This window comes from Eretmochelys imbricata, chromosome 1, assembly GCF_965152235.1.
Source record: "Eretmochelys imbricata isolate rEreImb1 chromosome 1, rEreImb1.hap1, whole genome shotgun sequence".
NCBI classification, from domain to species: Eukaryota; Metazoa; Chordata; order Testudines; family Cheloniidae; genus Eretmochelys; species Eretmochelys imbricata.
This window is the reverse complement of record NC_135572.1, coordinates 140,998,002-141,024,075: the sequence shown is the minus strand read 5'-3', so window position 1 is coordinate 141,024,075 and position 26,074 is coordinate 140,998,002. Positions and strand designations below refer to the sequence as shown.

General features: G+C 42.3%; 2 protein-coding genes across 4 annotated transcripts in view; one reads left to right on the top strand and one right to left on the bottom strand.

The window, feature by feature from the left end:
* Positions 1 to 8,708, top strand: part of MAP3K15 (mitogen-activated protein kinase kinase kinase 15) — a 133,654-nt gene extending 124,946 nt beyond the window's left edge. Inside the window, exons 25-30 of one of the 2 annotated variants that reach the window (XM_077816560.1) lie at positions 990 to 1,102; positions 1,154 to 1,203; positions 6,712 to 6,824; positions 7,121 to 7,218; positions 7,315 to 7,391; positions 8,150 to 8,708. In XM_077816560.1, the coding sequence (XP_077672686.1) occupies positions 990 to 1,102; positions 1,154 to 1,203; positions 6,712 to 6,824; positions 7,121 to 7,218; positions 7,315 to 7,391; positions 8,150 to 8,231 (533 nt within the window). In that variant the 3' untranslated portion in view covers positions 8,232 to 8,708. Of the gene's footprint in view, positions 1 to 989; positions 1,204 to 6,711; positions 6,825 to 7,120; positions 7,219 to 7,314; positions 7,392 to 8,149 lie in introns of both variants that reach the window. The other variant, XM_077816551.1, reaches the window with a different exon arrangement.
* A 283-nt stretch (positions 8,709 to 8,991) lies between these two features.
* Positions 8,992 to 26,074, bottom strand: part of PDHA1 (pyruvate dehydrogenase E1 subunit alpha 1) — a 28,098-nt gene continuing 11,015 nt past the window's right edge. For both annotated transcript variants that reach the window (XM_077816582.1, XM_077816573.1), the window contains 9 exons: positions 21,646 to 21,819; positions 20,517 to 20,643; positions 19,101 to 19,192; positions 18,392 to 18,484; positions 15,603 to 15,758; positions 15,387 to 15,458; positions 13,535 to 13,602; positions 11,508 to 11,616; positions 8,992 to 9,483 (listed from right to left, as the gene is read on the bottom strand). In XM_077816582.1, the coding sequence (XP_077672708.1) occupies positions 9,319 to 9,483; positions 11,508 to 11,616; positions 13,535 to 13,602; positions 15,387 to 15,458; positions 15,603 to 15,758; positions 18,392 to 18,484; positions 19,101 to 19,192; positions 20,517 to 20,643; positions 21,646 to 21,819 (1,056 nt within the window). In that variant the 3' untranslated portion in view covers positions 8,992 to 9,318. The remainder of the gene's footprint in view (positions 9,484 to 11,507; positions 11,617 to 13,534; positions 13,603 to 15,386; positions 15,459 to 15,602; positions 15,759 to 18,391; positions 18,485 to 19,100; positions 19,193 to 20,516; positions 20,644 to 21,645; positions 21,820 to 26,074) is intronic.

Genomic DNA, 26,074 nt, shown 5'->3' with positions numbered 1-26,074 from the left:
CAGAAAATGCATCCTTCAGTCTGTGGTACAGCAGGGTTCCTCACACCCTCCTCCTCAATGAGTATGGCTTGTGAGTCGCCTCGAATGGAATACACATACGGACCATCATTCAAAGAAAGTCTGGTAACTTACCTTGTACAGCAGCTGGAGTTCTTTGAGATGTGTCCCTGCGTGTATTCCACTGCCCACCTCTGCTTCAGATCCTTATCCAAAGGTTATTTGCTGTGGAGAAGGACCTGGAGAGGCAGTCAGTCCACATCACTCCTTGTACCCTTGGTTTGGAGCAGAAGGAGAAGGGTGCAGGCATGAGCCATTGGACACTGCTAGTGAAAATCTTCCGGTCTCAGGCATATGGAGCACATGTGCACATTAGGAGGAATACAGATAGGAACAACACATCTTGAAGAATGCCAGTTAGTGCACAAGGTAAGTAACCAAACTTTTCTGGAATTCTTCTTTCTCTAAAAGCAACTCTGTTTCCCCATTATGTAAACAGAATCCTGAATAGCTACCGCCTATCCATGCTATTTATTACTTCTGCTACATCACCAGTGCGCTTGCCATTTTATAGACTAGTAAGATTGTGAACACCATACAAACAGGGACCTATCCACAGATGAATGCACTAATATTGCTACTGCTGCTGTTTAATCCTGTTCGGAAATGATGCCACAAAGTCTGTGGTCCAATTAATGTAAGAGATGAATGCTATCATGTGTTAATATTTGCCAAGGTTACATTTCACTCCTAGCTACTGGTGTCTCCTTTATTAAACACCCTAGGAAAGTACATTCCATGTGGGAAGCATCAGGATAAAATCTCATCACTACTTTACTCAGCTGAGGCAGCTTTTTTCAGTTAAAGAGGAAATATGCCGCCCATAAGCTGTCCAGAAAAGGAGTTGCTTTCTGGTAGCTTTCCCACATTCACTGCCTCCAAAAAACCAAGGGTAAGTGGTACTAAACGGACTTCTTCGTTGGTTTGTGCAGAACTTCAAGCTCACTTTGAGCCAGCTTCAGAGACTGAAGGAGTGGAAAAAGATGCCGATGAAGTGGAAGATGATTGCCACCCAGTGGAACAAAATGGAAATGAAGAGCCAGTTGTCACATCTGGAGTGAGCACACTCGGTTCTGTGGTGTCACATGAATCACAGCAGCAACATCTTAATCTGCAGCTAGCCAAACTTAAACAAGAGACAAACAGGTATTTTCACGTGTAGAGCTATGCCTTTTTTCATGTGGCCTTCCGAAAGCCTTCAAGAATAAATGCACTCAAAAAAGAACGTTTATTCATAGGCATATGTTCATCAACCACAGTATCCTCTAGTCAAGAGTTCACCAAGTGGTCTCAGAAAGGTACCCAGCAATATATCTAGGCACTTGTATAACTTTCACCAAATCTTACACCACCACTTAGGATCTTGCAATTCACAGCAAGTACATGGAAAAAATGTTGGAGTCCCAGTAAGCATTGACACACGCTTTTTATTTGTAAATGAGAGTGCTCAGGTAAGGGTGCCAAACACTGGATATTAAATATAAGCACAGGATTCCCAGTGTGATCTGAACTCCAGTTTTCTCACCAGTGTTGTGGAGTAGTGGCAACTAAAAGGAGGTGTCAAATGTCACGTCAGAAAATTCCAAATAATCACATACAATTACTGGTCTAAGAATTCAGGATGTAATGCCCAGTGGTGGGGACACAATCTGCATTAGACAACTCAGAAGGTTTTATATATGCCTGTACAGTAGGACTCACATCAGCCCCTTCACCCCAGTAATGAAAAATCTGGAGTCCTTGTCCGTAGATAATATTGTAAAAGCTGCAGCTCTGTCAACACAGGCTTAATATGGGACCACACAGTAAAATAAGGACTGCACTGATTTGTTGAATTACTAAAACTTTGGGATCTCTGGGCACCATCATGATAAATCAGGATTGGGGCCCACTAGGCTAGGTGCTGTGCAAACATAAAGGAAAGAGAGTCCTTCATGGCAGAGAAAACTCAATATTCATGTAAAAAATTCTTATTGATGAAAGAATGGTTCTTTACCCCCTAGTAACTATGCTTACTGTACAGTAAAGAACTGTGGTTCTTTGAGAGGTGTTGTCTATGTGTGTTCCACTTAAGGTATACTCATGCCTTATGTGCGCGAGACTGGACTCTTTGAGGAGGAACAGCCAGTGAGGCCGTGCATGGGTCCCCTTGTGCTTCGTAATTCAGTGTGTAAAGAATGGGACAGCTGCTACTGCTTTCCTGTTCCTTCGCTAATGCTGAATCCAATGGGGCAAGGACTGTACAGTAGCTGGGAAAGAGGGTGGGCTATGGAATGCATGTGGACGACACCATCCTGAGGAACCAGTTTTTGTAGGATAAGTAACCTTTCTTCTTCGAGCGATTGCCCACATGGATTCCACTTCTGGTGAGATTCAAGCAGTAACTGAGTCTGATGAATGTAGGACAGCTCTGCTGAAGCGGCTGTCAGAGCTGGAGCTGTCCACCAGCAAATAGTGCAGGGTGAAAGTGTGAACTGAATTCCAGGTAGCTGCTTTGCAGATTTCTATGATTAGGATGCCTTTCAGGGAAGTTGCAGAAGCTGCCTAAGCTCTGGTGGAACGGGTCCTAATGTGCTCACTGCACCTCAGCGTACCACCACATAGCATGCCTTAATACAATCAGAGACCCATTTTGACAGTTTTTAGGTGGCGATAGGTTCTGTGTGTAAATGCTAGGAACAGTCTAGGAGAAGTCTTAAAACAACTGTTCTGTCCAGATAATATTGTGACACCTTGACGAGTCAGGAGGAAAACTATGAACACTAGCCAAATGGCCCTCAATTCCAGGATGTTTTAGTGAATATTGGCCTTCTGCGGGGAGCCAGAAGCATTGATTCTGATGGCCCAGATACAGTCCCCATTCTATTATGAACAAGTCTGTCACGCTGGAGAGAGGTGTGGAGCAGGACACTGCTGGAGACATGTAGATGGTCCTTCAACCAATCCTATGAGAGGACCCCCTGGGGAATTGTAACCTCTGTATACTACATCATGACCTTTAACATGACACAGTGTAAACACTACATGTGCTTGCCAGGGGCTGTGATACAGAACACAAGGAACTGGAGTGCAGTTGCAGCCACCCTCTGGGAACAGGGACTGCGGGGGAGTCCTCCCAGTACACAGCCCCTACCCCCTCCCTACACCCTGAGCTTACCCCCTTGCCCGCACGCATCCCCTCACCATCCCTCTCCCTGCAACCTGAGCTACCCCCTGCCTGCACCTAGTGCTGCACACCCCTCCCTGCCAGGGGATGGTGTCTTTGCATGCAGTGCAGGGAAACTCTGGCAACCTGTCTCACATGGCATGAGACACAAGTTTCAAACAGGTTCTGGGCTGATGTTGTCAGCTAAGTTGGAAGCTGTTTGACGAGGTTGTGAATGGTGAGAAATCTGTCCTGGGGCAGATAGGCCTTTGCCAGTAAGGAGTCCGGGAGGCCCCCATGACTTCTATACTTGGGACAGGGCTGAAAGTAGACTTTGGTCTGTTAACTCTGAGGCACACTATGGCAAAGAGAACCAAAAGTACTCAAATGGAGTCATTCACGGGTGGAGCTGACTGACCTCGAATCAGCCACTCTGGGGTCAATTTTAATTCCTTGCCTTCTCAGATGTGTAGCCAGATGTATAGCGATAATGAGACTTCTCCATCAGAAACCTGACGTATTTCCTGTGGGCCAGCTAGACTTCTACATGACAGTATATCTTGCAAGCCAAGAGCCCATCTTGAGGATCCAGCATTGAGATTAGGAATTTGAACCAATAGATGAACTTGAGTTTCAGAGGTTCGAAGGGTGCCATCCCCCTTTCTTCTTTGGGAAATAATGAGACTAAACTAACTATAACTGGCTAGAAGATAAATGACCTTTTTCTCTCTGAGGCCCCCCCCCTTGATATGCTATAAAAATGCCAGGGCCCAGCAGGGGCGTAGGAGTGCAGGGCATAGGTATAGCTTGACGACTTATTGCTAGGGGGCTGGGGCCAGAAGGACTTGAGCCACCTCTGCATGGTCGGGTTCAGGGAAGGGGTGCAACCTCCACTCCCTGACTCACCTCAGCAGGCCACCCAGCCTGTCTGGGTTGGGGCAGGGAGGTGCAACCAAAACTTGTAACTCAAAGGTTGGTGGCTTAGCTCAAAAAGTTTGAAAACACCTTAGGGTGGAGGGAGGGGGTACCTAGGGGCTGGGTGATTACAAACCTGCCTTCGCCTTGACTGAATTTTAAGAAAGCCTCAGAAAGTCTGATTTGTCAACAGCACATACTCCCCCATACAGCTTTTATAATTTCAGTCTTCCTTTAGCTTCTCATATTTTTCTTAGGTGTATATAAAGCAGTAGTTTAATTTGTTCTTTGTATACAATATTTAAAAAGACGCTTTTAAATTGCAAGTTGAAAGTGTTATGCAAATTCTGAATCCTAAATCTCAGGACCATTTTGGTCAAAAGGGCCAGCAGACCAGTAAAATTGTTTGTTTAAAGATCCAAGTGAGGCTCTCTGGTATGTGATACAAGTCTGTTTTGTCTAAAGCAAGAGACTTTGTAGGAATGTTCAGGGATGCACTGTTACCAGGAGCCATATATACGGGCTTTCTCACCAAAGAAAACACTTTCATTTTAAAACTCCAACAAATACTTAATGATGGTTAAGCACCTTATGTATTTGCAAATGTTTTGTATCTAAATGCAAGTCTCAAATTCCTAATACATTGTGAGAACAGAGATTTTATAGCAAGATCATTTGATACTATCAGCAGTTACTACAGTAAAAAGCCACTTTAGTTCCACACATTAATATAAATAATTCTCTACTAGTTCTCTGGCACTGCTTGGCAAATTACTTACCAAGAGTCACTTCTCCCATGCCTTCTTGAATGGCTATTCAATTTTCAGGATGCTGAAATTTAAAAAGGCTACTGAGAGCTGTAAGGCCTTTACATATGGCAAAAGGGTATTTGGACCCATTTGAAGTAGAAACTCAATTATTAACCCCCAAAGGAATTCAAGGGAAATGTAAGAAAAAGAGTTTCAGCTTAGAGCATCTTTAGTCAATATAGCCAATGAATGGAAGAAAAATTACCACCCTGCTGCATAGACAGTAGCAGAGTGCATATTCCTGAACTGAAGATGTTGCTGTAGCCAATCCATGAAGGCACTGAGTCAATGAAAGGATAACAGCAGCTAATTTTTTAATCCGGCCAAAGAGGGACGTTTTCCTCCTTCAGTAAGACTACGGAAAGGATATAAAAGCTTGCTGTGCTGAGCAACCAGTAGCACAATGCTCACGTCTCTCAACTTCAGCAGGCAGCTCTCAGAAGCGCACTCATGACATAGCCTGTTTGACACTTCTGCAAGCAAGCAATAACAGCAATTGGACAGCTAACAAGAAAGAAGCCACAGAACAGCATCAAGATGCAGCAGCCTTCCAGTTCAGCACGAGTGAGATGCAATTTGCCAAAGGACTCTCAAAGAATTTAAATTTTTCTTGCAGTGACTTTTACAATTGCAGTGCAATATTTGGACTTAGGGTATTAACAGCTCCTTTTGTTAAAAACAAAGATTGTTTAGCCTATGCATTGCTACAGAGTGTCATAAACTAACCTTGGCAAACAGCAAAAATGTGGGATGTAATTTGGGTTAAAATTCTGGATTATTTTCTCTACCCCAAGACAGCTCTGTGAATGGCTTCTTTTGAGTAACTGATTTAAAACACTTTCCTTGGGTTCATAAGACTTAGCCTAGGATCACTTACCTTTGGTATATCATCATAAAACAGTTTATAGATGTGGAAACGGGTGTCGGAGCTGCTTAAAGTTCGCTAGCCCTTCTAGAAGCTGTTTTACATTGAGGCTGGACTCAATACTAATTTGGGGAATAATGTACTTGGGTCTTAATTTAGCAAGAAAAGAGCTCCCCTACTAGAGGCAGGCCCACTCTTTAAGGTGTAATCTTTTTAATTCTCCACATACGAAAAGACTAACTGAAGTAACAGTTATTGCTTGCTTGTTTAGTTTTAATTTTATTAGTAAAGTCAATAGTTGTGATTTTGCTTGTTTATAATTTTGGTGTCCCCTAAAGCCTGGCAAAAAAACCCCACGTGATTAAAATAGTGGGAGGACTTTCGCTGTATTGGCACATAATTAAAATTTGTTTTTAACGAACCTTTCTTGTTTCTCTAAACTATAAATTTTAGTAATATTGGAGAAAATTATTTGGCACTTGTCAACCTGAAACATCCTTTTCCACTCACACTCTGCACCGAAGAGTTTACGAAACACGATTTGATAGGATACATCTCTCTTAATGCCACTTTTATCCTAGTTTTCAGAGACTGTAAAACGTCAAACCAAAATTACTTAATAAAAGGAAAATAGTTGCTAGAATATTTGACTACAGTTACTGTATTTGTATGTTTACAGGAAAGGATTTCAACTCTGGGTTAGGAATTGGACTGCATTTTGTTTGGCTGTTTGTGTAGGAGAAAGTACTCATTTGGAAAGGGAATTAACTCAGTAATGTGTAGATATAGCTCTTCTGTAAATACTGATATTTAACAGCTCTTATTTTTGAAAGTACTCAAGATACTCTTTGGGACATTAAAATATGAATACAGATTTTATTCTCAACTTGACTATCTACGGGTTTGGTCACATTTCATAGGCTTTTGGAAGTCCTGGTTCAGAAGGAGAGCGAGTATCAAACCCTCTTACGGCAAACTCTAGAGCAGAAAACACAAGAGTTACACCTGCTTCAGTTACAGTCCAAGCCTACAGGTAGGAGGGGTTATATTTCTGTAGATTGCCTTGCACTCAATTCCAAATGCTTACCAAAAGCTTTGCTTGAATCAGATTCTCATTAAATGGGACTTACTAAATAATTTTGCATGATTGTATTTTCGGCCTTGGAATAGTCTAAGAAGAAATGGGTGGCCCACAGACATAGGGTGCCTTCTATTTGAGGAAAGCATCAGCAAGCTGATGCTAACTATTTTTGCCCTAGAAAATACCCATACAGCTGTACAATTCTACATGTTGTTGACCAGTTAACCTACATATTTAAATTATTACAGAATTTCAAAGGCCCCCAGGAGCTCCTCTACAGAATGTAGACCAGGAGCTCCTAGACTGGTTAAGACAACAAGGAGCTGACTCAGATGCAATTGAGAGGGTAAAAAACCAAAAATTAACAATCTGTTTATTGTTAATACCAGTTTGGTTTCAATGAAATAACATAACTTAATTTAGGAACAACTCTGCCTTTCAGTTTGCTGAAGAGGATTACGCACTAAATGATGTCCTTAATAGTATCACTAAGGATGACTTGAGATACCTTAGACTACGGTAAGGCAATGTTTGAATACTGCCAGAAATGTGCTTGCCATTTTATTGGTCTTAATATAAAGATGTCAAGGATCACTGTAGTGGTCCTTATCAAAAAATGAGTTTGTGCAACGAAGCTGTGAAAGCTTATTTAATAGCAAGAACCCCTTGTAAAGATTAATTTTCTCTTTTAGTAAACGTGAAAGAATATTTAAATATGTAGGTGTTAAGGCCTATGGCGCAAGGGACACTTTCATGCAGGATCACTGGGGCAAGTTTAATTTTATCTAGAACAGTTGGGATGCCACAGACTTAACATTAAGTGAAGTTTTCTTTACATAGTCATCCTTTCTTGGACATGAGGGCCATTATGGGTGGCTTTTCTATGTTGGCATTCCAGAAAGTTCACAGTGATTGAATTACTTACTAACTGAGAGAGTAAATTTTTGGAAATTATGCACAAATTATTTACAGCCTTGTGAAAGGATTTAAAAAAAAATCAAAATTCTTCCTCAAAAATATTAACCTCTGGCAGTAATGGAAAAGCAGTTTGACATATTTAGTGATAGATGAAAATTATTATTCCCAGTTTCCTTTAGCCAGCTCTCCCCTCTATCACTATTTGGAATTTCCTGTTCCCTAGGAGAGATCACACATAGAACTTAAAAAAATTCTCCCAACGCTTTCCAAGAGTGCAATTACTATTGGCATAATGTTTTGGAATTTTAAATATAGTTTCTAATTCAGTGTTATTTCCTATTTTCATTTCATCTTTATAGTGGTGGTCTTCTCTGCAGAATTTGGAATGCAATATTAAACCACAGAAAAATGGCTAATAAGCCCTCAGAAACCAACAGTTAATTCTTTCTTACAGTTGCACAGGCAGAAAACACATTCCAAGTAAGCCTTAAATTATTAGATTGTTGTATATTGGTCCTGCAATTTTGCACAGCTAAATGGCCTGTTTATCAATGTAAAAATTTGACTTCAAAATGTAATGCACAGTGGACATTAGCATAGCTTTCTTTAAGCGGGTGTTTGTGATTTTTGCCCATTAGATCCTGGATGTTGAAAAGTCTGTAAAACCACTCTCTAATCATTTGTAAAAATTAAGTGCATTATGTATGTAATGCATCTGTCAATGTAAATACAACTACAGCTGAAAAAACCAGCTTGCTGTTTTTAATAAAGCACATGCCTTATACCTAGACCAGTCTATTTGTTGAACAGTCTTGTATTTAAAATGCATTCTAATTTTAGATACGTCAGATTTTTTAGAATGTGTTGTACTGTTCTGCTATCATGTGCACTGATTATTAAGTATTAACCAAATGTATATAAAAGACAGGGAAATGTATGCGGTTACCTAGAACTTCTGGATAATTAAATATTGAAATGTTTGCTTTCTGTGGCTAGAGTTTCATTTCCTTAAGCAGCAAAACCAATTTAACAAAATCATAAACACTAATCTGTATAGTGTTAGTCCCATCTTCAAGTTCTATTAATTAAATTCCAAAGTAAATCTCTTTACAACTTATTGAAAGAGTTGGGGCCTGACAACAAAAAATGGTATCACAAGCCTCTGATCTCACACCCAAAGCGAACAGGCACGGTAGACCACTTTCGTGTGACAGTATATTTATATACTGTACATAACATGATTTTTATTCAAAACATTTAGTGGAGTAACTTTCGTAAGTAAAGCAATCCAAAACCACCCACTGAAGCAAATTTATAGCGATTTAAATAACCATTGCTTTATCCTAATTCAGCTCCTTATCTATGGGTTCATGCATTTTTCTACATAATGTTTAGCTGTCCTTGGCTGAAAGCAATTTTATTCTTCCAAATAAACAAACCTTAAATATGAACAGTTCATTCTTACTATGAATACAAAATTTAATCCTCCCAAAAAGGCCACAGGCTGCTGGAGTAAACTGCATTCATTTTAGCAAACAGACTTGTATTTGATCCACTGACTGGGGCCACGTACTTCAAAGGGTGGCTCGTTTTTGTAGATATGGTTGCCTAAGTCTTCCAAGGGTGGTTCTGGATCAGTGGTAGCAAACTGAGCTGCGTCCTCAATTTCCTTCCTTATTTCCACATCAATCTCCTAAAAACACAGAAGACAGGTGAGGCTGTGACAGAGAAAGCAATCTTAAAAGAAATGTTGGTCTGTTTGTATAAAAGGGCGTGGCAGATGGAATAGTTACTGCCCCATTGCTGGATTTCCTCCTTTCAGCAACTAATGCAGAGTGAGATAGGGTTACATCAGAAGATCCATATTCAGGCAAACTTCTAGTGGTATTCAATAGGAACTACATTTGCCTGAATGAGAACGGCAAGATTTGGCCAAACATGGGAGCTTCAAATGCCTAATAGGCTAAAATTAAACTTCAAGCCCAAAGGTCACTTTAGTCATCTTGTCATTCCATAGGGCTCATGATCACACTATCCATTTCTATTACAGCTGCTGACTGGCAGACACATGTGGAGAGAGCTTTTGCAAACTTTACCTGTTAGTTAAGCATACAAAACTCTCAAGCAGGGAATAATAAGCCATTTCCTGAGGGGTTACTGAACTCTGGCAACTATCTCCTCCCCACAGGACCAAATGACTATACTGCAGTCATTAACCTGTTAGGTAAATTACTTTTTAATCACATGCAGGACACTGAGAATTAATAAACTACCAGAAGTCTAACTCTTCTCTAGAATTACTGCTAATTATGTTTCAGTAACTTGCTTAGTATGATTATTAGTAGACTTACAAGATGAGCTTGGCAGAATTTACTTTTCTTTTTTTAAAAAAGTGCAGTGTACAATATCAATGATAAAGCTCCCCCTCCCGCACAATTAAAGTTTCAGAGATGTGGAAAATTATGAGGGGGGGCAGGGTCAGACAATTATTTAATGACAAAGTTTTAACTTTTGAATCTCAATGTCTATATCATAAAGTAAATATCCTTAAGTTAGTTCTTACCGCATTTTTCTTACTTCGTCTTTCTGTGAACTTCAATGGAAATATTTTTTTCATGGGTTTGTGTGTGTGGTTAAATGGATGGTTATCATCATTTAATCCTTCCAGGCCAATTTAAAAACAAAATAACTCCCTCATCATGAAATTTATAATGCACTGATGGAACACTTCAGAGTTGGCATATTCTCACGTTCCAAATGCTGGGATTGGGACCAGAATAAGGAAAGGCTCTTATACACAAATTGCCTTCAAAGGTAAAATATAACCACCTTTCTATGAACCGGGCAGAAAATGAAAGCATGTAAATCTGGCCAATCCCCTTTACTTTTACATGGAAGTCCTATGATAAAGTTCTGTTCTTTATCGGAAACTAAACTATTTGACATGCTTTTATTTTGTAGACTCAAACCTACACACTACTTAAAGAGCTACAGCTGTAATTAACAACACGCATATTCTACATTTCCTCTTTTTCAGTTCTGGTTACAAATTAAGATGTTAAAGCTTTCATCTTTTTAAGTGGCCTGTGCCTCTTGCCAGATTTGTTTAGTCAATTCAAAGAAGAAAAATCTTATCTTGATAAACAGCAGAAACTGAAAAGAAGTGCAGAAAGAGTGTAACACAGCCGTAGTGTAGTATTTGCAACACTTGGGTGGAGATGTTAGAGAGGACTTTCTGGGACCTGCCACCACCAAACTGACATCTTCAGAGTTAATCCCTAGAAGCAGTGGTTTATCCCTGGGGTTTTCAAAATAGCCTAATTTTAAAAAAACTGTTTTTAAATGCACCAAGTAGTAGGTATTTTAAAATACAATTCCCAGGTGACAAAAAGCCTTCCCTCCACCCCCTCCAAGAGCTGTCACTCACTTCAAAGTTTGCAAGGGGAAATACTGCACTGAATTCTGTTGTTCAGAAACAGAACACATGGAGTAAAGCATAAACTCACTTGCATGTAGTTTTGTCTCAGTTAGTTAACGTTATTAGACTCCTTTTGTTTAAATAGGAAAACCCTGAATATTTTTATTAGTCCCTTAAACTCTTGGCAGCACCATCTCACGGGGCCACTTACTGCAACGTATTGTTGCTCTTTCACAGGCTGCTCATTTACGCCTTAACAGGTTATCACCAAGAGTCATCTGCAAAATATCACTTAATACCTTCAATTCCTCGACGCTAGAAAGGTTGCTGTTAACCATTCTGTCCTTCAGCAGAGTAATAGGGTCACTTTTGCTTCTGACTTCCTGAATTTCTTCCCTAGTACGATAGCTGTGGGAGCCAAGGAAAGACATGATTATATAAGTCCCCCCCACACGAACACCCGGACATCGGAGTTGTGATTACCCACTGACACAGAGCAAGAATTAGAATGAAATCAATCAACACAGTTTATTTACCGGTGAAAAAAGTCATTATTGGTGTGAAGGCTAATAAAATGTTGGGAGATCTGGATCCAGCTCCCACTCTGCATGACTGGGCAAGTGACTTACTCCCTCAAAAAGGGATAATGCTCCATCACGTGAGGGGTGTGTTAATGAATTCATCTCTGTCAGACGACGGGGAATTTAAGTACTTAGACAGAATATATTTGTATTTTTAAGACAATTGCCTACATAAGGCAGTGCCTAAACTTAGAAATGAAAAATACTTAAAGCCATCTCATGCCCTAGCCCCTGGAGGACTGCTCCCTTCAGTCTCATCTCTCCTCTAGGGTTCAGTGACTGCACTTTTAGGCTTCCATTACTTCCCTTTTCAGGTTAAAGAACTTTCTAAAAATTCAGACTTAGCGCTCAGTTTGGCTGCAAAATTTTTCCAGCTGTCTTCACTGGCCCTCTAAACTGGGTCCAGAGTCTTTCCTTTCCTGCACAAACCACCTGCAGGAAAACTAGTCCCCCACTGATACACATGCAACTCCATTATTTTCAAATTATGCTCTCTGAAGGCTGGTCTACACTACCGTGGTAAATCGATCTAACTTACGCGACTTCCATTACGTGAATAATGTAACGGAAGCTGACATAGTAAGATCCACTTCCTGCGGTGGCTACACTGCACGGTGTCGACAGCAGAGCGTCTCCCATCGACTTCCCTTACACTTCTCAGGGAGGTGGAGTACACAAATCGATGGGAGAGGGCTCTCCCATCAATTTAGCATGTCTTCACCAGACCCGCTAAATCAACACTCGCTGCACTGATTGCAGCAGTGCTGATCTACCAGTAAGTGTAGACATGCCCTTAGATCACACAGGTGTAACTGGTTAGAACCCAGGAAAAAAAAAAATCTTAACGATGAAGCACAAGAAGGAACAGAATCCTGCTCTTATACTCAGCTATGAATCAGAAAATTGTTTGATCACTGAAGAAACTGGCAGCCGGCCTTCAGGGACTAAAATCAAGTATTATCACACACACAAACAGAGGGAATGGTGTAACAGGACTACCTCCTCCTAGAAATTCTCATTACCAGACCATGTTTTCCAATAGCTAGAAAATATCCTTCCTGAAATACAGAATCCACACGGAAACTCTAGCACAGTGATCAGTCCCCAATGTGTTTAAAAACGCTTGGGAGTAGAGCTAGTGTGCTAAGGGTGAAAACTACATAAAATACTGTTACTTTAATTTCTCTACCAAAGGACAATCATCACCTGCATTGAAAGCATGCACCAGAGAGGTTTAAAAGCAAGCTGTTTTTCAGTTAAAGCTTACATAAAATAGTAGAAAAAGGAATTTGTTGGTGCAGAATAAACAAGGTCTTACTGAATGTGAATCTTTGAAAAATATATCTAACATTGGGACTTATGCCACTTTGAAGTATTAGGAGTCAAAGCAACTGAGAGAGATATTAAGTCAGACATTACGGTGATGTGTGCAATATAAACCTATGAAGAGATACAGTATAGCATTACTGACTGGTGATGTGTTATTGGGCAATGGGATAGGAGTGGTCAAACTGAGTCTCATAAGCAGCAATATTTCAACCTTAATTTTTTTTACATGCCTAAAGGTGGATTTCAGCAAGATACCCACATTTCTACATTTTGGTCAGTGACATTGATTTTTTGATTCCGAGTGTGCAGGTACAGGGAGAAAGAAGGAAACATTACTACCATCTTTTCTACCACTCACTAGGCCTTGTATGTAGATTAACCAATAGAGTAAATTCACACAACCCTTTTTACTGTACCTGATTCCAGGGTCACTCATACTGTGTCCATGATAACGATATGTCTGTAACTCCATCAGCATAGGACCCTGGAAAAAGAGTTTATGGTTGTTTTCATAAGCCTAAAGAGCAACAACAACATACTACAGATCCAGGCATTACCCACTCGCCTCAGCTACAAATTTTGTGTTTGAATGAGACACCAATGCTCCCCCAAAACACCTTTCCAAGCTCACTCTTCGCATTACACATGATCTCTTGCAACATGGACAAGAGATATTTCATTATCCTTAAATTATTCTTTGATGGGTTTCAAGAAGAACCTTGGATATATGTTTTGTGAAGGCAATTTAATAACCTCACTTGGCAGCTTGTTCTCACTACCTGGTTCTCAAGTATTTAAACAGCATAGCTCCACAGCTTCAGATATCAGTACATCATTATTCAGCAAATTTCAGTTGCATAAAATTGTCCTTCCCTTTCAAGATTGTAACGGAGTTGACCTTGCTCTATCAGCACTGATGAGGTCTCCTGTGCTTCTTTCATGCCAGTACCCTTCTGGTGTCAAAAACAGTATTCAAAAATAAATTCAAGTCTACACAATAAAAATAAAGTCTACACGTTGGTTCTAAAGAACAGATGAAGTGGAACAAACACTCCAATACAGAAGGTCTTCATTGTGATTTTATATCATGTCTGAGTTAGTTCAAATTACTGTATATGCCTTCTTTAAAGAGAACTTTCTAAAAATTCAGACTTAGTGTTCAGTTTGTTTCTAAAAATTCAGACTTAGTGCTCAGTTTTACTCTTCCTACATGATCTCACAAAGATTTACTTCAGTTATTTTATATTAGTTGCAAATACAGCAGAATTGTTACTCTTTCCCCCACTGATCTTTTAATTGGTAAATAAAATGTTTAAAGCAGTGGTTTCCAAACTTTTCGGCATCACGCCCCCTTTTTAGTTTTCAAGAAACCCTCACACCCCGCATCTCTCCTTTACTATCATCCTTGTTCCCTGACCACCCTTCCCAGGACCCCCTGCCCCTAACCACCCCCCCGGGACCCCACTCCTTATCCAACCCCCCCTGCTCTTTGTCCCCGACCGTCCACTCCCCTGGGACCCGCCCCATATCTATACCTCCCCACCCTGCTCCCTGTCTCCTGACTGCCCCGACCCCCAGCAGGCCGCCCCCGGGACCCCCACGCCTATCCAATGCCTCCTGCTCCCTGTCTCCTGACTGCCCCCCCACCCAGAACCTCTGCCCCATCCAACCGCTCCCTGTCCCCTGACTGCTCCCCCCAGGACTCCCCTCTCCCTCCTTACCAGGACACTCAGGGCAGCAGGACTGGCTTACTGGAAAGCCTGGGAGGTGGGCAGGTGCCAGCCACACTGCCTACGCAGTAGCGTACCTATGGGGGAGGGTGGACAGCAGGGGGGGGGGGGGGGCTGGGGGCTAGCCTCCCCGGCCAGGAGCTCAAGGGCCGGGCAGCCCGCCCCCCAGTTTGGGAACCAATTGTTTAAAGCATATTCAGGAATCCTCTCAGCAGAAGACATAAAATGGATGAAAATACATGCTTTTCAGTTTTAATATGGTCTTTTTACTTAAGTCAATTAATAATGGTAAAAGGTATTTAGACCGTCCATTTCTGTAAAACTGAGAGAAAGAGAGAAAAATTTGGTCAAATAAATAGTATATAAATAAATGTTTGACACTGAAACTTTCCTTAATTGAGAAAAAGAGATGCAAAGAGAATTTCAAAAATAATTTAACTGCAGAGTACGGGCTTGGTATGAGATTTTGTATGTGAGAGCAATATAGCACAAAATAATTACCTTATCCATGGTAAAGGACTGATATTGAGTAACTTACTTTTCCAGATCTACAGTGTTCAGCTGCAAACTTTGTTGCTTCTCTCACACAGAGAATATCCATACCATCCACCTGTTAACAGAAAAGCTTTTTAATTAGATAAGGTCAGAGCAGACTTCAGAGGGTGAACAATCAATTTAAGTATTCCCATAAATTCAGTATGAATTCATGATCTGTAATGATCTACTCCACCATAAATATGGAAAGTGTTCTCACTCTTATCCCTGGAATGTAGTCTCCTCTTTTGTAGTAGTCAGTGCTGGCTGCAGCTCTCTCTACTGAAGTACCCATTCCATACCTGTTGTTCTCGCAGATGAAAATGCATGGCAGCTTCCACAAGGCTGCCATATTATATGTTTCAAATATCTGACCCTGGAAGAAAAACAGTAACATGTAAGTTGGGTCCCCCTTTGGATTCTTTAAATTTTAAGTATCAAGGCCTACAGGAGTTCTTTCACTTCCATCAAAGGTCTGGCTAGTATTTAACTCTGATAGTGAACTCAAATTCTGAGTCAGTTCAGTCTTGAAAGAAAATCATAGGGTTGAAAATCTACTTTTCATCTTAACCCATCTGTAGTAAAATACTCGCCCATTAAAAAATATTATCCTTAACCCCTAGGTAGCAACATTCAGGATAAACTGATGCACCAAAGAGTTCACAACACTAAAATATTTTCAATACAAAATTTGAAAACTACTTTAATAAAAGCAGTGTTGGACTACACATGTAATGTGTTACAGTTCTACTTCTGCTAAATAAAGAAAGTTCCAACACTGTTGTATCAACTACTCTATGCAAGTAGAGGTCACAGAAAAGGTCATCACTTGAGAACTCCGTTTGCTAGTGGAAACTGGAATGGCTTCCACAGTGTGGGGAGAGGAGATTTAAAGCCCAGATTTCTGTAGAAGTTGCTATAGTTAAGTTTCTAGCCCTTATTGGTAAAATAACCTACTCCTGGGGGAATTCTGTGCCACTGCGCATGTGCAAAATGTATGTTCCCCTGCAGATTTCTTTGCTTCCCTGCAGAAAAATGACGTTCTGATGGGGAAGCAAAGGGAAGCCACAAGAGTGGTCATGCAGCCCTCCCCAGCAGTATTTTCTGGGTGCCCCTGGCAGCCAGCAGAGAGAAAAATCACCGCGGGTCAGCAGGCAGGACGGGGGGGAAGACCTGGCTGGTGGCTCCTACCCTGTGGGGAGGACGGGACTTCCCTTGCATGGAACCCCCAGATTTCTCCCCCAGCTTTAGAAAACTCTGCAAACTCCTCCCCCATCCCGTTTCCTGAGCCCATCGCTCCTCAGCTACAGAGGGAGGGATCACTGTACAGGGAGCTGCTACCACAACTGCCCACCCCTGTGAACTCAGACACGCTCATACCCAGACCCTCTTGCCGAGCGTCACTTCCCCCGCACCACCTCAATGAGCCACCCACAGCCAGATCCCCACCCTACTGAGCCCCAACCACATTCACCTGGACCCCCTCTGCAGAGTCCCATTATTGTTGCACCCAGAACCCCCCCAACAAGCCCCTGTGCATGCAGATCCTCCCCGCACCTGGATCCCCCACTGAGCCACCTGCATCCAGATTGCCCCACACAGAACCCTCTCAGCCCACACCAAACTCCTCCACACTTGGATCCTGCCTTGCTGAGCCTGCCTGCCCACACCTGGTGCACCTGACATGGAGGGGCTGCGTCAGGGTTGGCTGCAACCTCATTGCTGAGTCCATGTCCGAGAGGGGAGCTGCACAGTGATCTCCCACTTCTGTGAAGCCAGTGGCCTGTGCTCCCCAATGCCATGCTGGAGCCTCCACATTTATATGACAAATAAAATTTGCAGAATTTTAAAACACTGTGCACAGAAATTTTAATATTTTGGTGCAGAATGCCCTCAGGAGTAAATAACCTTTCATATGTGAATCAAATATAAGCTGATTCCCCACCCCAGGTCTTCAGGAAGACAGGTCTATTATGTCTGCTACAGCTTGTGGATTTTTCCAAGCACCAACAGAGTGAAGTCAGAATGAAATTAACACCACTAGTCAGTTTGAGTGCGGCACTTGAGAACTCTGGACAGCAGAGAAACTCAAGAATCATGTCAACATCATGCTTCTCCTACTTAGGAAAGCCATGAGCAACAGCAGAGGCAGGCAGTATGAGAGTTGTTCACAGGGCAGGTCCAGAGTATGTAAAGACCTCTCCACTCAAAACTTGCAGGCTAGACAGTGCTAGAATAGTGAAGATCTGGCCCCACTCCCCCACAGCTTCCTGCAGGGGAACAGAGCTCCAAATGCGGGGAGTGGTGGGGAATATGGCGCTTCAAAATTATAAGGCACCTACTAGCAATAAGTTTAAGTGAAAGATGTGCTTCCAAGCAGACCCTTGTAGGCATTCCAGGATCCTTTACACTTCTGGTATGCGAAGAACCGCTAGGGTGAAGATTTCCACCACCACTTCTCTTGTCTTTCAGATCTACCTTCAGAAAGCAAGCCTGGTTCCCTAACTTATAAGCCTTCCAAACTTAAATTTTTCAAGCTCTAAAATATTTCTATAATTCAATCAGTGTGAATGCCTAAAGTATATAGATTTCAGAGTAGCAGCCGTGTTAGTCTGTATCCACAAAAAGAAAAGGAGGACTTGTGGCACCTTAGAGACTAATCCGATGAAGGGAGCTGTAGCTCATGAAAGCTTATGCTCAAATAAATTTGTTAGTCTAAGGTGCCACAAGTCCTCCTTTTCTTTTTAAAGTACATAGAGTGATTAGACAGAGCAGCAGCCTGACAGTGACCAAAAGTTCTCTGACAACTGCTCAGCAATCTATATGACATGAGTCTGGTTCTTAAGCAGTTACCAGTGGACAACTGTCCACATTCTAAAACCCTCCCTCCATCACAACTGCCAGACTTACTGACTTCTACATATAAATCACAAAGTGATTGAAATGAATGTCAATAGGGCATACATAGGACTACTCTTACTTAACACATTTAAAATCAAGAAAGCTTACTTGATTGGCAGCACCATCTCCATATAAAGTCAAACAGATCTCATCTTTGCCAAAGTACTTACAGGCCAAGGCAATCCCAGCTCCAAGAGGAACCTACAGTGAAATATAAAACAGATTTAACAAGTCAAACTGATATTTTTAGAGCAACATTTGGAACAGTTGGAGACAGCTGAGAACTATAAAAATTAACTTTTGTAGATGTATGCAATTAATAATGAATCATAGAATATCAGAGTTGGAAGGGACCTCAGGAGATCATCTTGTCCAACCCCCTGCTCAAAGCAGGACCAATCCCCAATTTTTGCCCCAGATCCCTAAATGCCCCCCTCAAGGATTGAACTCTAAACCTTGGGTTTAACAGGCCAATGCTCAAACCACTGAGCTATCCCTCCCCCCGAAGAAGAGTATATATGAAGAGTATAGCCACAAAGGCTGTTAACTTATTTCCATTAGATTGTAACAGGAATCAAATCTTAACTCTAGTTTTCACATAACATTAACTAATATCAGTAGTTTAATCTGTTAGATTCAGCTATATGTTTTGGCTTGGAAAGGATTAAGTGGAAACCAATTTAGACTATGGCCACGTACAGCAGTGATTGCTGCAGGCAGGCCCACAGCAAGAAAGGTGACGCTGGCACAGAACCTCTCTAAGTGAGATTTAATTTGATTTTAAAATGCTAGACATTTGCACACTGCATCATAGTACCTGAGCACCAACAATACCATTGCCCCCATAGAAGTTCGGGCCATACATGTGCATGGATCCTCCTTTTCCCTTAGCACATCCTCCTTTTCGACCTGAAAGGTGCAGACATATCATGAAAAGACAGACCCTTTTCCAAAGAGGTTACGTTTTAAGTATCTGACAGGACACAACTGGTAGCTACAAACAGATGGGGAATAGAAGAAAACAGTGCAACCATTACCACTAGCATCAAAGTAAACACTAAATGAGATTAGCGAGAGAAATGAAAAACAAACATCTACAGGAAGAGTCCCATCATTCTATAACAGCTCAGTATTTTCTAACAAGGAAGCAGATCCTATCTGTGTTCAGTCAGTCCCCTCATACCTCTGATACATGCTATATCAGAGAAACACGGTTAGTCACAACCTCGTGTAAATATGGTTCCTGAGACAAAGGTTCTAACCTGGGTGTTCCTGACCAGTCTAATCTATTATCTCAGTTTCACTGTAGCAATTACTATAATAAGAGTTCCCTCGTGTAATCAGGTCGTCCCTGACACAATTCAGTTGTGCATTATAGGTGAAGCCATGCTGTGCTACCACTCCTGTAAAGACCAAGGCAGTAGTACAGCTCAGGGTCAGAACCATCCAAACTGCAAAACTGGAGGGCGTCAAGTCCTATCATGAATAAATAAGGTCCACCAAAAGCATAGTTTAGATGGGACGTATAGCACAAGTAATAATAAAGCTACTGTAGCAAGACATGCTTCTAGATAATGCTCATGTAGACAGAGTCTATGATATCAAGAAAAGCTTTCAGAAGTGGTGTTAACTGAAAGGAATAGCATTTTGTATTATTTACTCCAAGTCATGAGAAGTATCTGAGTATTAAAGTTACCTTGTGACTTTATTGTGAGGCATCCAGAGAGGTCACAGAATACTGATGATTTAACTTTCCCATGTTACTGTGTGACATCCCATGTCCCAATGTATTTAGTATGTCATAGTTAGTCTAGATCAGTGATGCTCAGACCTCAGTGGTTCAGGAACCTCATTAACCCAAAAGAGCCACAGCAGTGTAAATTCACGGTTTAATTTACTATAGGACTATATATTCATATTTAAACAGTATGACAGGAAATATTTAGTTTTTTATGTATATTATTCTCACAGCAAAATGATCAAGTATTATTATTTTATCAACTACAATTGGTTAATAACATAGCAAAAGCATCTTGGTTAATAATTAAATCACACAGTGTTTTAATATCATGTGCAGCAAAGAGCTGTAGGAGGCACATTAAAGAGCCACTTGCGGCTCACGAGCCTCAGTCTGAGTATCACTGGTTTAGATGTTATCTGGAAATGCTGATGCAAGATAAGTACAGCAGTGCCTGGTTCCTCATTTATCTTTATTATTTTATTCAAAATGAACCTGTAAGCTCAGCAAGGATCTCTCGGACAGGAGTTCCACGTGTGTGGACATAGCCATGAGCCCGGTATGCTGTTATCAAGTGATCTGTTTGTTTCATGGCAGCTTGAAGTCCAACACAGCATGCTTCCTGTTGTAAAGGAAAAATAAGTCTGACAACAGGGGACAAAACAGGAGACTCCTCTAACCAGCTCTTGAGGCTGGGGGCCAAGGTCCCCAGTCCATACTTAGAAGACCTGTAGCAATGGAGGCACCAGGTACAGTCAACTGTCCTGCACCCCAACAGAGACATATGCCTGACATGGGGCTGGAGCTAGGTCCTTTGACTACAACAGTCTGCAACTCCAAAATAATCAAAACCAGCAGAGGAGGAGATTGATGATTATGTTCAGGAAGGTGAGAAACTAGGAAAGCTTGCAGACCACTGTCACTGCCTGTGTGTTCAACCTCTTAAGCACTGCTCTTCCCATGCTCACCGTGACTGACCTTTCCATTCCCCGTGATCAGTGAGCGGGGGAGACAAGTATCACCAGCCATCTCACAGAAGAGGGGATTTTGCACCACACCCAAAAAGGGGGAAAAAGGACAGGCAGCAAAACTAGGCCACAGACATCCCTGAAGTTCTTTCCCTGCTGGCAGATGCTATTTTAGAGGCCAAATGTTTTTTGCCCCAGCCTTCCCAAAGGACATCTGGGAAGCTTGATGTGGAGGAAACAGGCAACCCCAAGCCCTGCCTCCACCTCCAGACTAGCTGTAAACAGAACATTGCAGATACTGGTTCCCTGTGCCCATCTTCAGCAGCTTCCTGCCTTCTCCCTCCCATCTGTTGCCCTGAGGAAGCTACTGGTAGATCTTCTTCCAACCTCATTAGCTGGGGCACATATGATCTAAAGTGGATTTTTTGTTTGTCTTTTTAAATAAGGAAAAATAGACCAAATTTTGGTTTATACATATGCTGAAAGAGAAGGGGTGTCAGTGATCCAGCTATGCTTTAAGACTAAGGTATTTTCCACTTCTAAAATTTATTTATGCTTCTAAACTTAGCTCCCTCTTCATTCAAACCCCTACATTAAATAATGCAACAAACAAAGACTCCACACTGTTTTATGAACTCTCTGGACCTATCACTCACCTGACCATCACATAAATGGCAGAAGCCACGAATAATCTTCTGTTTATACAACTGGTCTGACTTCAGTTCCATGCGCCGAATGGTGTGCATAGTCCTATAGTAACGGAGTCCCTCCTCCCGAGTCAGCACTGCTGTGACAGGAGGGCCCTCTTCCAGGAGATGGAGATCGCATTTCTAAAGAAACGATCAAGGAGGTATTTCAATAAGGTACATGTCCCTGTTTCTCATCTCAGCACTAAAAATCCAATATTTTAATTTATTATGTTCAAGTTCCAGATAGTTTTTGAACAGTAAAACCTGAATCTTTAGGTCTAAGCCAGTGGTTCTCAACTTTTCCAGACTACTGTACCCATTTCAGGAGTCTGATTTGTCTTGCATATCCCCAAGTTTCACTTAACTTAAAAACTACTTGCTTACAAAATCAGACATAAAAATACAAAAGTGTCACAGAACACTATTATTGAAAAATTGCTTACTTTCGCATTACTACCATATAATTATAAAATAAATCAATCGGAATATAAATACTGTACTTGCATTTCAGTGTACAGTATATAGAGCAGTATAAACAAGTCATCATCTGTATGAAATTTTAATTTGTACTGACTTCACTAAAAAGCAAATATCTAGATGAGTTGATTGAATCTCTCGGGTGGGGCTGGGAATGAAGGATTTGGGGTGCAGGAGTTGGGGCAGAGAGTTTGGGCTTGGGGTGTAGCGGGGTGAGGGCTCTGGCTGGGGGTGTGGGGTACAGGCTCCCCCAGCAGGAGAGAACTCCCCCTAGCCATCTCCCCACCAGCAGCAGCTCTGGGGCCAGCCCTGCACACCCCAGCTTCCTCCCCTCCCTGCCCAGCCCCTACCTCTCCCCTGTCCAGGCCCCTGTGGCTGTGTGCCTGCACGGTCCTTTATAGCCTGCTGCGCAGCTTAGAGGGAACTTAGATACTCAGTCCTTTAGTATGGCTATTCCTTTTCAGCAGGCCAGTCTACTTTGTATGTGCCCTATCAAAGGACAGAAAAAAAAGAGTCTGATCCTTTTACATGGCTGTCTTTCTGTGGAGGAAGGGGTCACAGTACTATCCGGGGTCAGATAGGGAAGTGGTGGTAATCTACTCAAATTCTCCCCACAAGACTGTGATGATCAGAATGTTTGTTAAAGGGGTCGGCTGTAAAATAATTAGCAGTGGGGACATTTACAGTCTTTGTTACATTTCAAAGTTAATGCTCCATTTTGTACCCCACAGCTAGTAGAGCAGTTTCATCTCCAGTGACAATCCACTGATACCAGTGGGCTTACACCAGGAAGAAGTTGACCCAACTATTCTATCTGCAGACTCAGGAAGACAGCACTGCTTCATAAGTCACATTCCAAAGATAATCTTAAAAACCATAATGGCTCGCAACATAGGTGAGACACTCTGTACCTCAAAGGAGCACCCTGGAGCCCCCATATTCACCACTGTGATATTAGGATATGTTTTGTACAAAGTATGCCTTGAGGGATATCATTTTATAAGTCTTGATCTGGTGAACATTAATATCCTGTGGGATTGTATATACTACCATATCATTGTATGTGAAGATGTGAAGTATTGCTATATGTGTTATGGAAATATGTTCTGAGGTTGGGAACTCCCACAACCAGCCTTTCAGTTACAACAAAGGAGCAGCCATCAATAGCCAGACAGTATTAATGACTCGTTAACACCCAATCCACTATCCCACAGACTTGCTGGAGAAGACAAGTACCCCATAGGGGCAGACTAACACATCACAGCAAAGATCTTTCCAGCAAGCTGGAAGAAAGTATAAAAGAGACAGTGGGTCTCTTCCCTCCCCCATCCCCAACATCTGGAAGAACATCTGGAGGACAAAGACTTTGAAATGGGGAAGTTTGGTCCCAGGCTGGAAAGGGACTCCAGTCTATGTACTGAGGAACTGTAACCTGCTTGTACCATCTGTCAGGGTGAGAAAAGCTGTTCGATCCAACACTTGCTTAGAATAAAAGTTTAGGATTTAGAATACATGTTTCTATTTTTACTTCTTAAGGTAACTATCTCCTTTATACCTACCACTTATAATCACTTAAAAACTATCTTTCTGTAGTTAATAAACCAAGTTAATGTTTTATCCTTACCAGTGAGTTTGTCAAAAGTGCTTGGGAAATCTACTCAGGTCACAAAGGCTGGCGTATGTCCACTTTCCTATGAAGAAGTGGTGAACTAAGTAATGAACTTACACTGGTCAGGCTTCTGACCAGTGCAAGATAGTACAGTTCTGGGGTACAAGGCTGGGGAGCTGGTGGGGGCGCAGGGCGGAGAATTGGCTGGAACCTCTCTATTGCTGGTTCATGAGTGGCTGGGAGATCACTCATGTAAGTCAGTTGGGTATGTCCCTGCCTGTGGATGGCTGTGTAAGTGCAGTGCCTGTCAGAGGTTTATAGTTTGATATCAGCATCACAGTGTGAGAGGCAAGCGAGGCTGGTGGGTTTGGAGGGCTCAGCGGTCCCACAGTCCAGGTTGCACCCCGGGGACCCCATCACAATAGGACCAGGTCTTATTCTGTGCACCAGCACACAATGGGCGTTGTGTGCAGGATCTCCCTTTGCCTGCCAAAAGGGACGCCACCTTTGCAACATACTGCCCTCCCCACCCTTATACCATGCAGGAAGCTTCCACCAGTCTGGATGAGTGGGAAGTGGGTACTTTCCAAAACCTGAACAGGAAGTGAGCATAAATTACTGCAGACAGAGTCTGAAGTAACTGAAACTGTTTTCCCCTCTCTGTGCTCCAAAGCAACCTCTCCTTCCTGGGGTAGCTAGTGGCATAGGGAACACATTCTCCAGGGACTGTAGCAAATCAAACAATTACAGGAGGATGCCCCATTCCCTCTTGCATGTTCCCCAGAATCCACACAGACCTGAGGGAAAGGCTGCATCTTTGGGATATGGAACCCATGGCTTCTGCTATGGTGTGACATTTTGGGGTCCACCCAGACCAGGCTAATGCCTGCCCTTTGGATGCCTTGGTGCTGTGCAGCCATGGTTCAGATCTCTGACACCAGCAGCCGGCCCACAAGCATAAGGTTTGACCCTAGCTCTCACCAGCCCAATTACTCTTTGCCGGGTGATGCCAGCCCTTCCAGTCCCAAGTCTCCCTAAATATGTCCATCCCAAGTTCTTAACTACCAGATACTTGGATTTTTCATATCTGATCTGTCATCCTTGAAGACATGAAGCCAGTCCCTCAGATACCAGTTTATTTTGTGTGGAGCGTGTGTTCCAGTTTGCACAACAGAGATCTGCTTGGTTTGAAAATAAACAAAGACAATCACAGGCTTTGCACTTTCCTATTAGATAAAATCCCTTTTCTAATAAGAGTTACCTATTGCCTTAAAAGTTTCCCAGCTTACCCCTTAGCTGTAAGGGGGATCCAGTATTCACAGGCGCTGGCTTCTTCCTTGCCCCGGCAGTGCCCCACCCCCACTCCACCCCTTTCCCCAAGGCCCCACCTCCAGCCACCTCGTCCCACCCCTGCTCTGCAGGAACAGCTCATTGCGGAAGGCAGGAGGCGATTGGAGGGAGGGAGAGGAGTTGATCAGCAGGGACACTGGCAGGGGGTGGAGAGAAGCTGACTGCCGGTGGGTGCTAAGCACCCACTAGTTTTTTTCCATGGGTGCTCCAGGGCTGGAGCATCCACAGAGTTGGTGCTTATGTCAGTATTCACTGATAGCATCCAGAACTTGGGGGACAGTCTCAAGGCAGGAGGCTCTTCAATTCAAATCACTTCCATTTAAAATGGTTTGCCTCCCCCCCCCCGGCTTCAGTCACTACTCACAATAGATATTCAAAGTGGGGAAAACTCCCTCCTTTCTTAGTTTTTGAAGACTGTGATTTTCTTTTCAGTTTCAAGCCATTTCCCTTTACTTTGATGGTTCCTCATTGTTTTTTCTTGGACTGGCCAATGGCTACATGTTTGAAGCTAGTCTCCTCTGGGTGGGGAGATAATTCCTCTCGGTCTGATTGCTTCACCGCCCTGTTGTGAGGTGATGCTAAAGTCGCACCACAGTATCTATTACAATTTTCTACATACACACATACATATATTCACAACCATAAACTGTATACATCTCATAATGACTATGAGACTAATGACTTAAACCTTCTGTTCTCTCCTTGGGGTAACTGGACCCTGACTGTCACACATGGGGAGCAGCAAATGCCATTCCTCTGATAGAAGACTGTGAGGGAAACCCAAATAGGAGAGAATGACTGAGCCCCTTAAGAGAACTAACTGACTTCAAACTTTAGATTCTGCGGATACTGATAGGGCCAAGAGGTGAAAAATGGTATTGTGTACTACTAAGGGGCCCGGTCAATCCAATGCCTGCTGGCATGCTGGGTATAAAGACAAGAGACCTTCATCCCCATGAG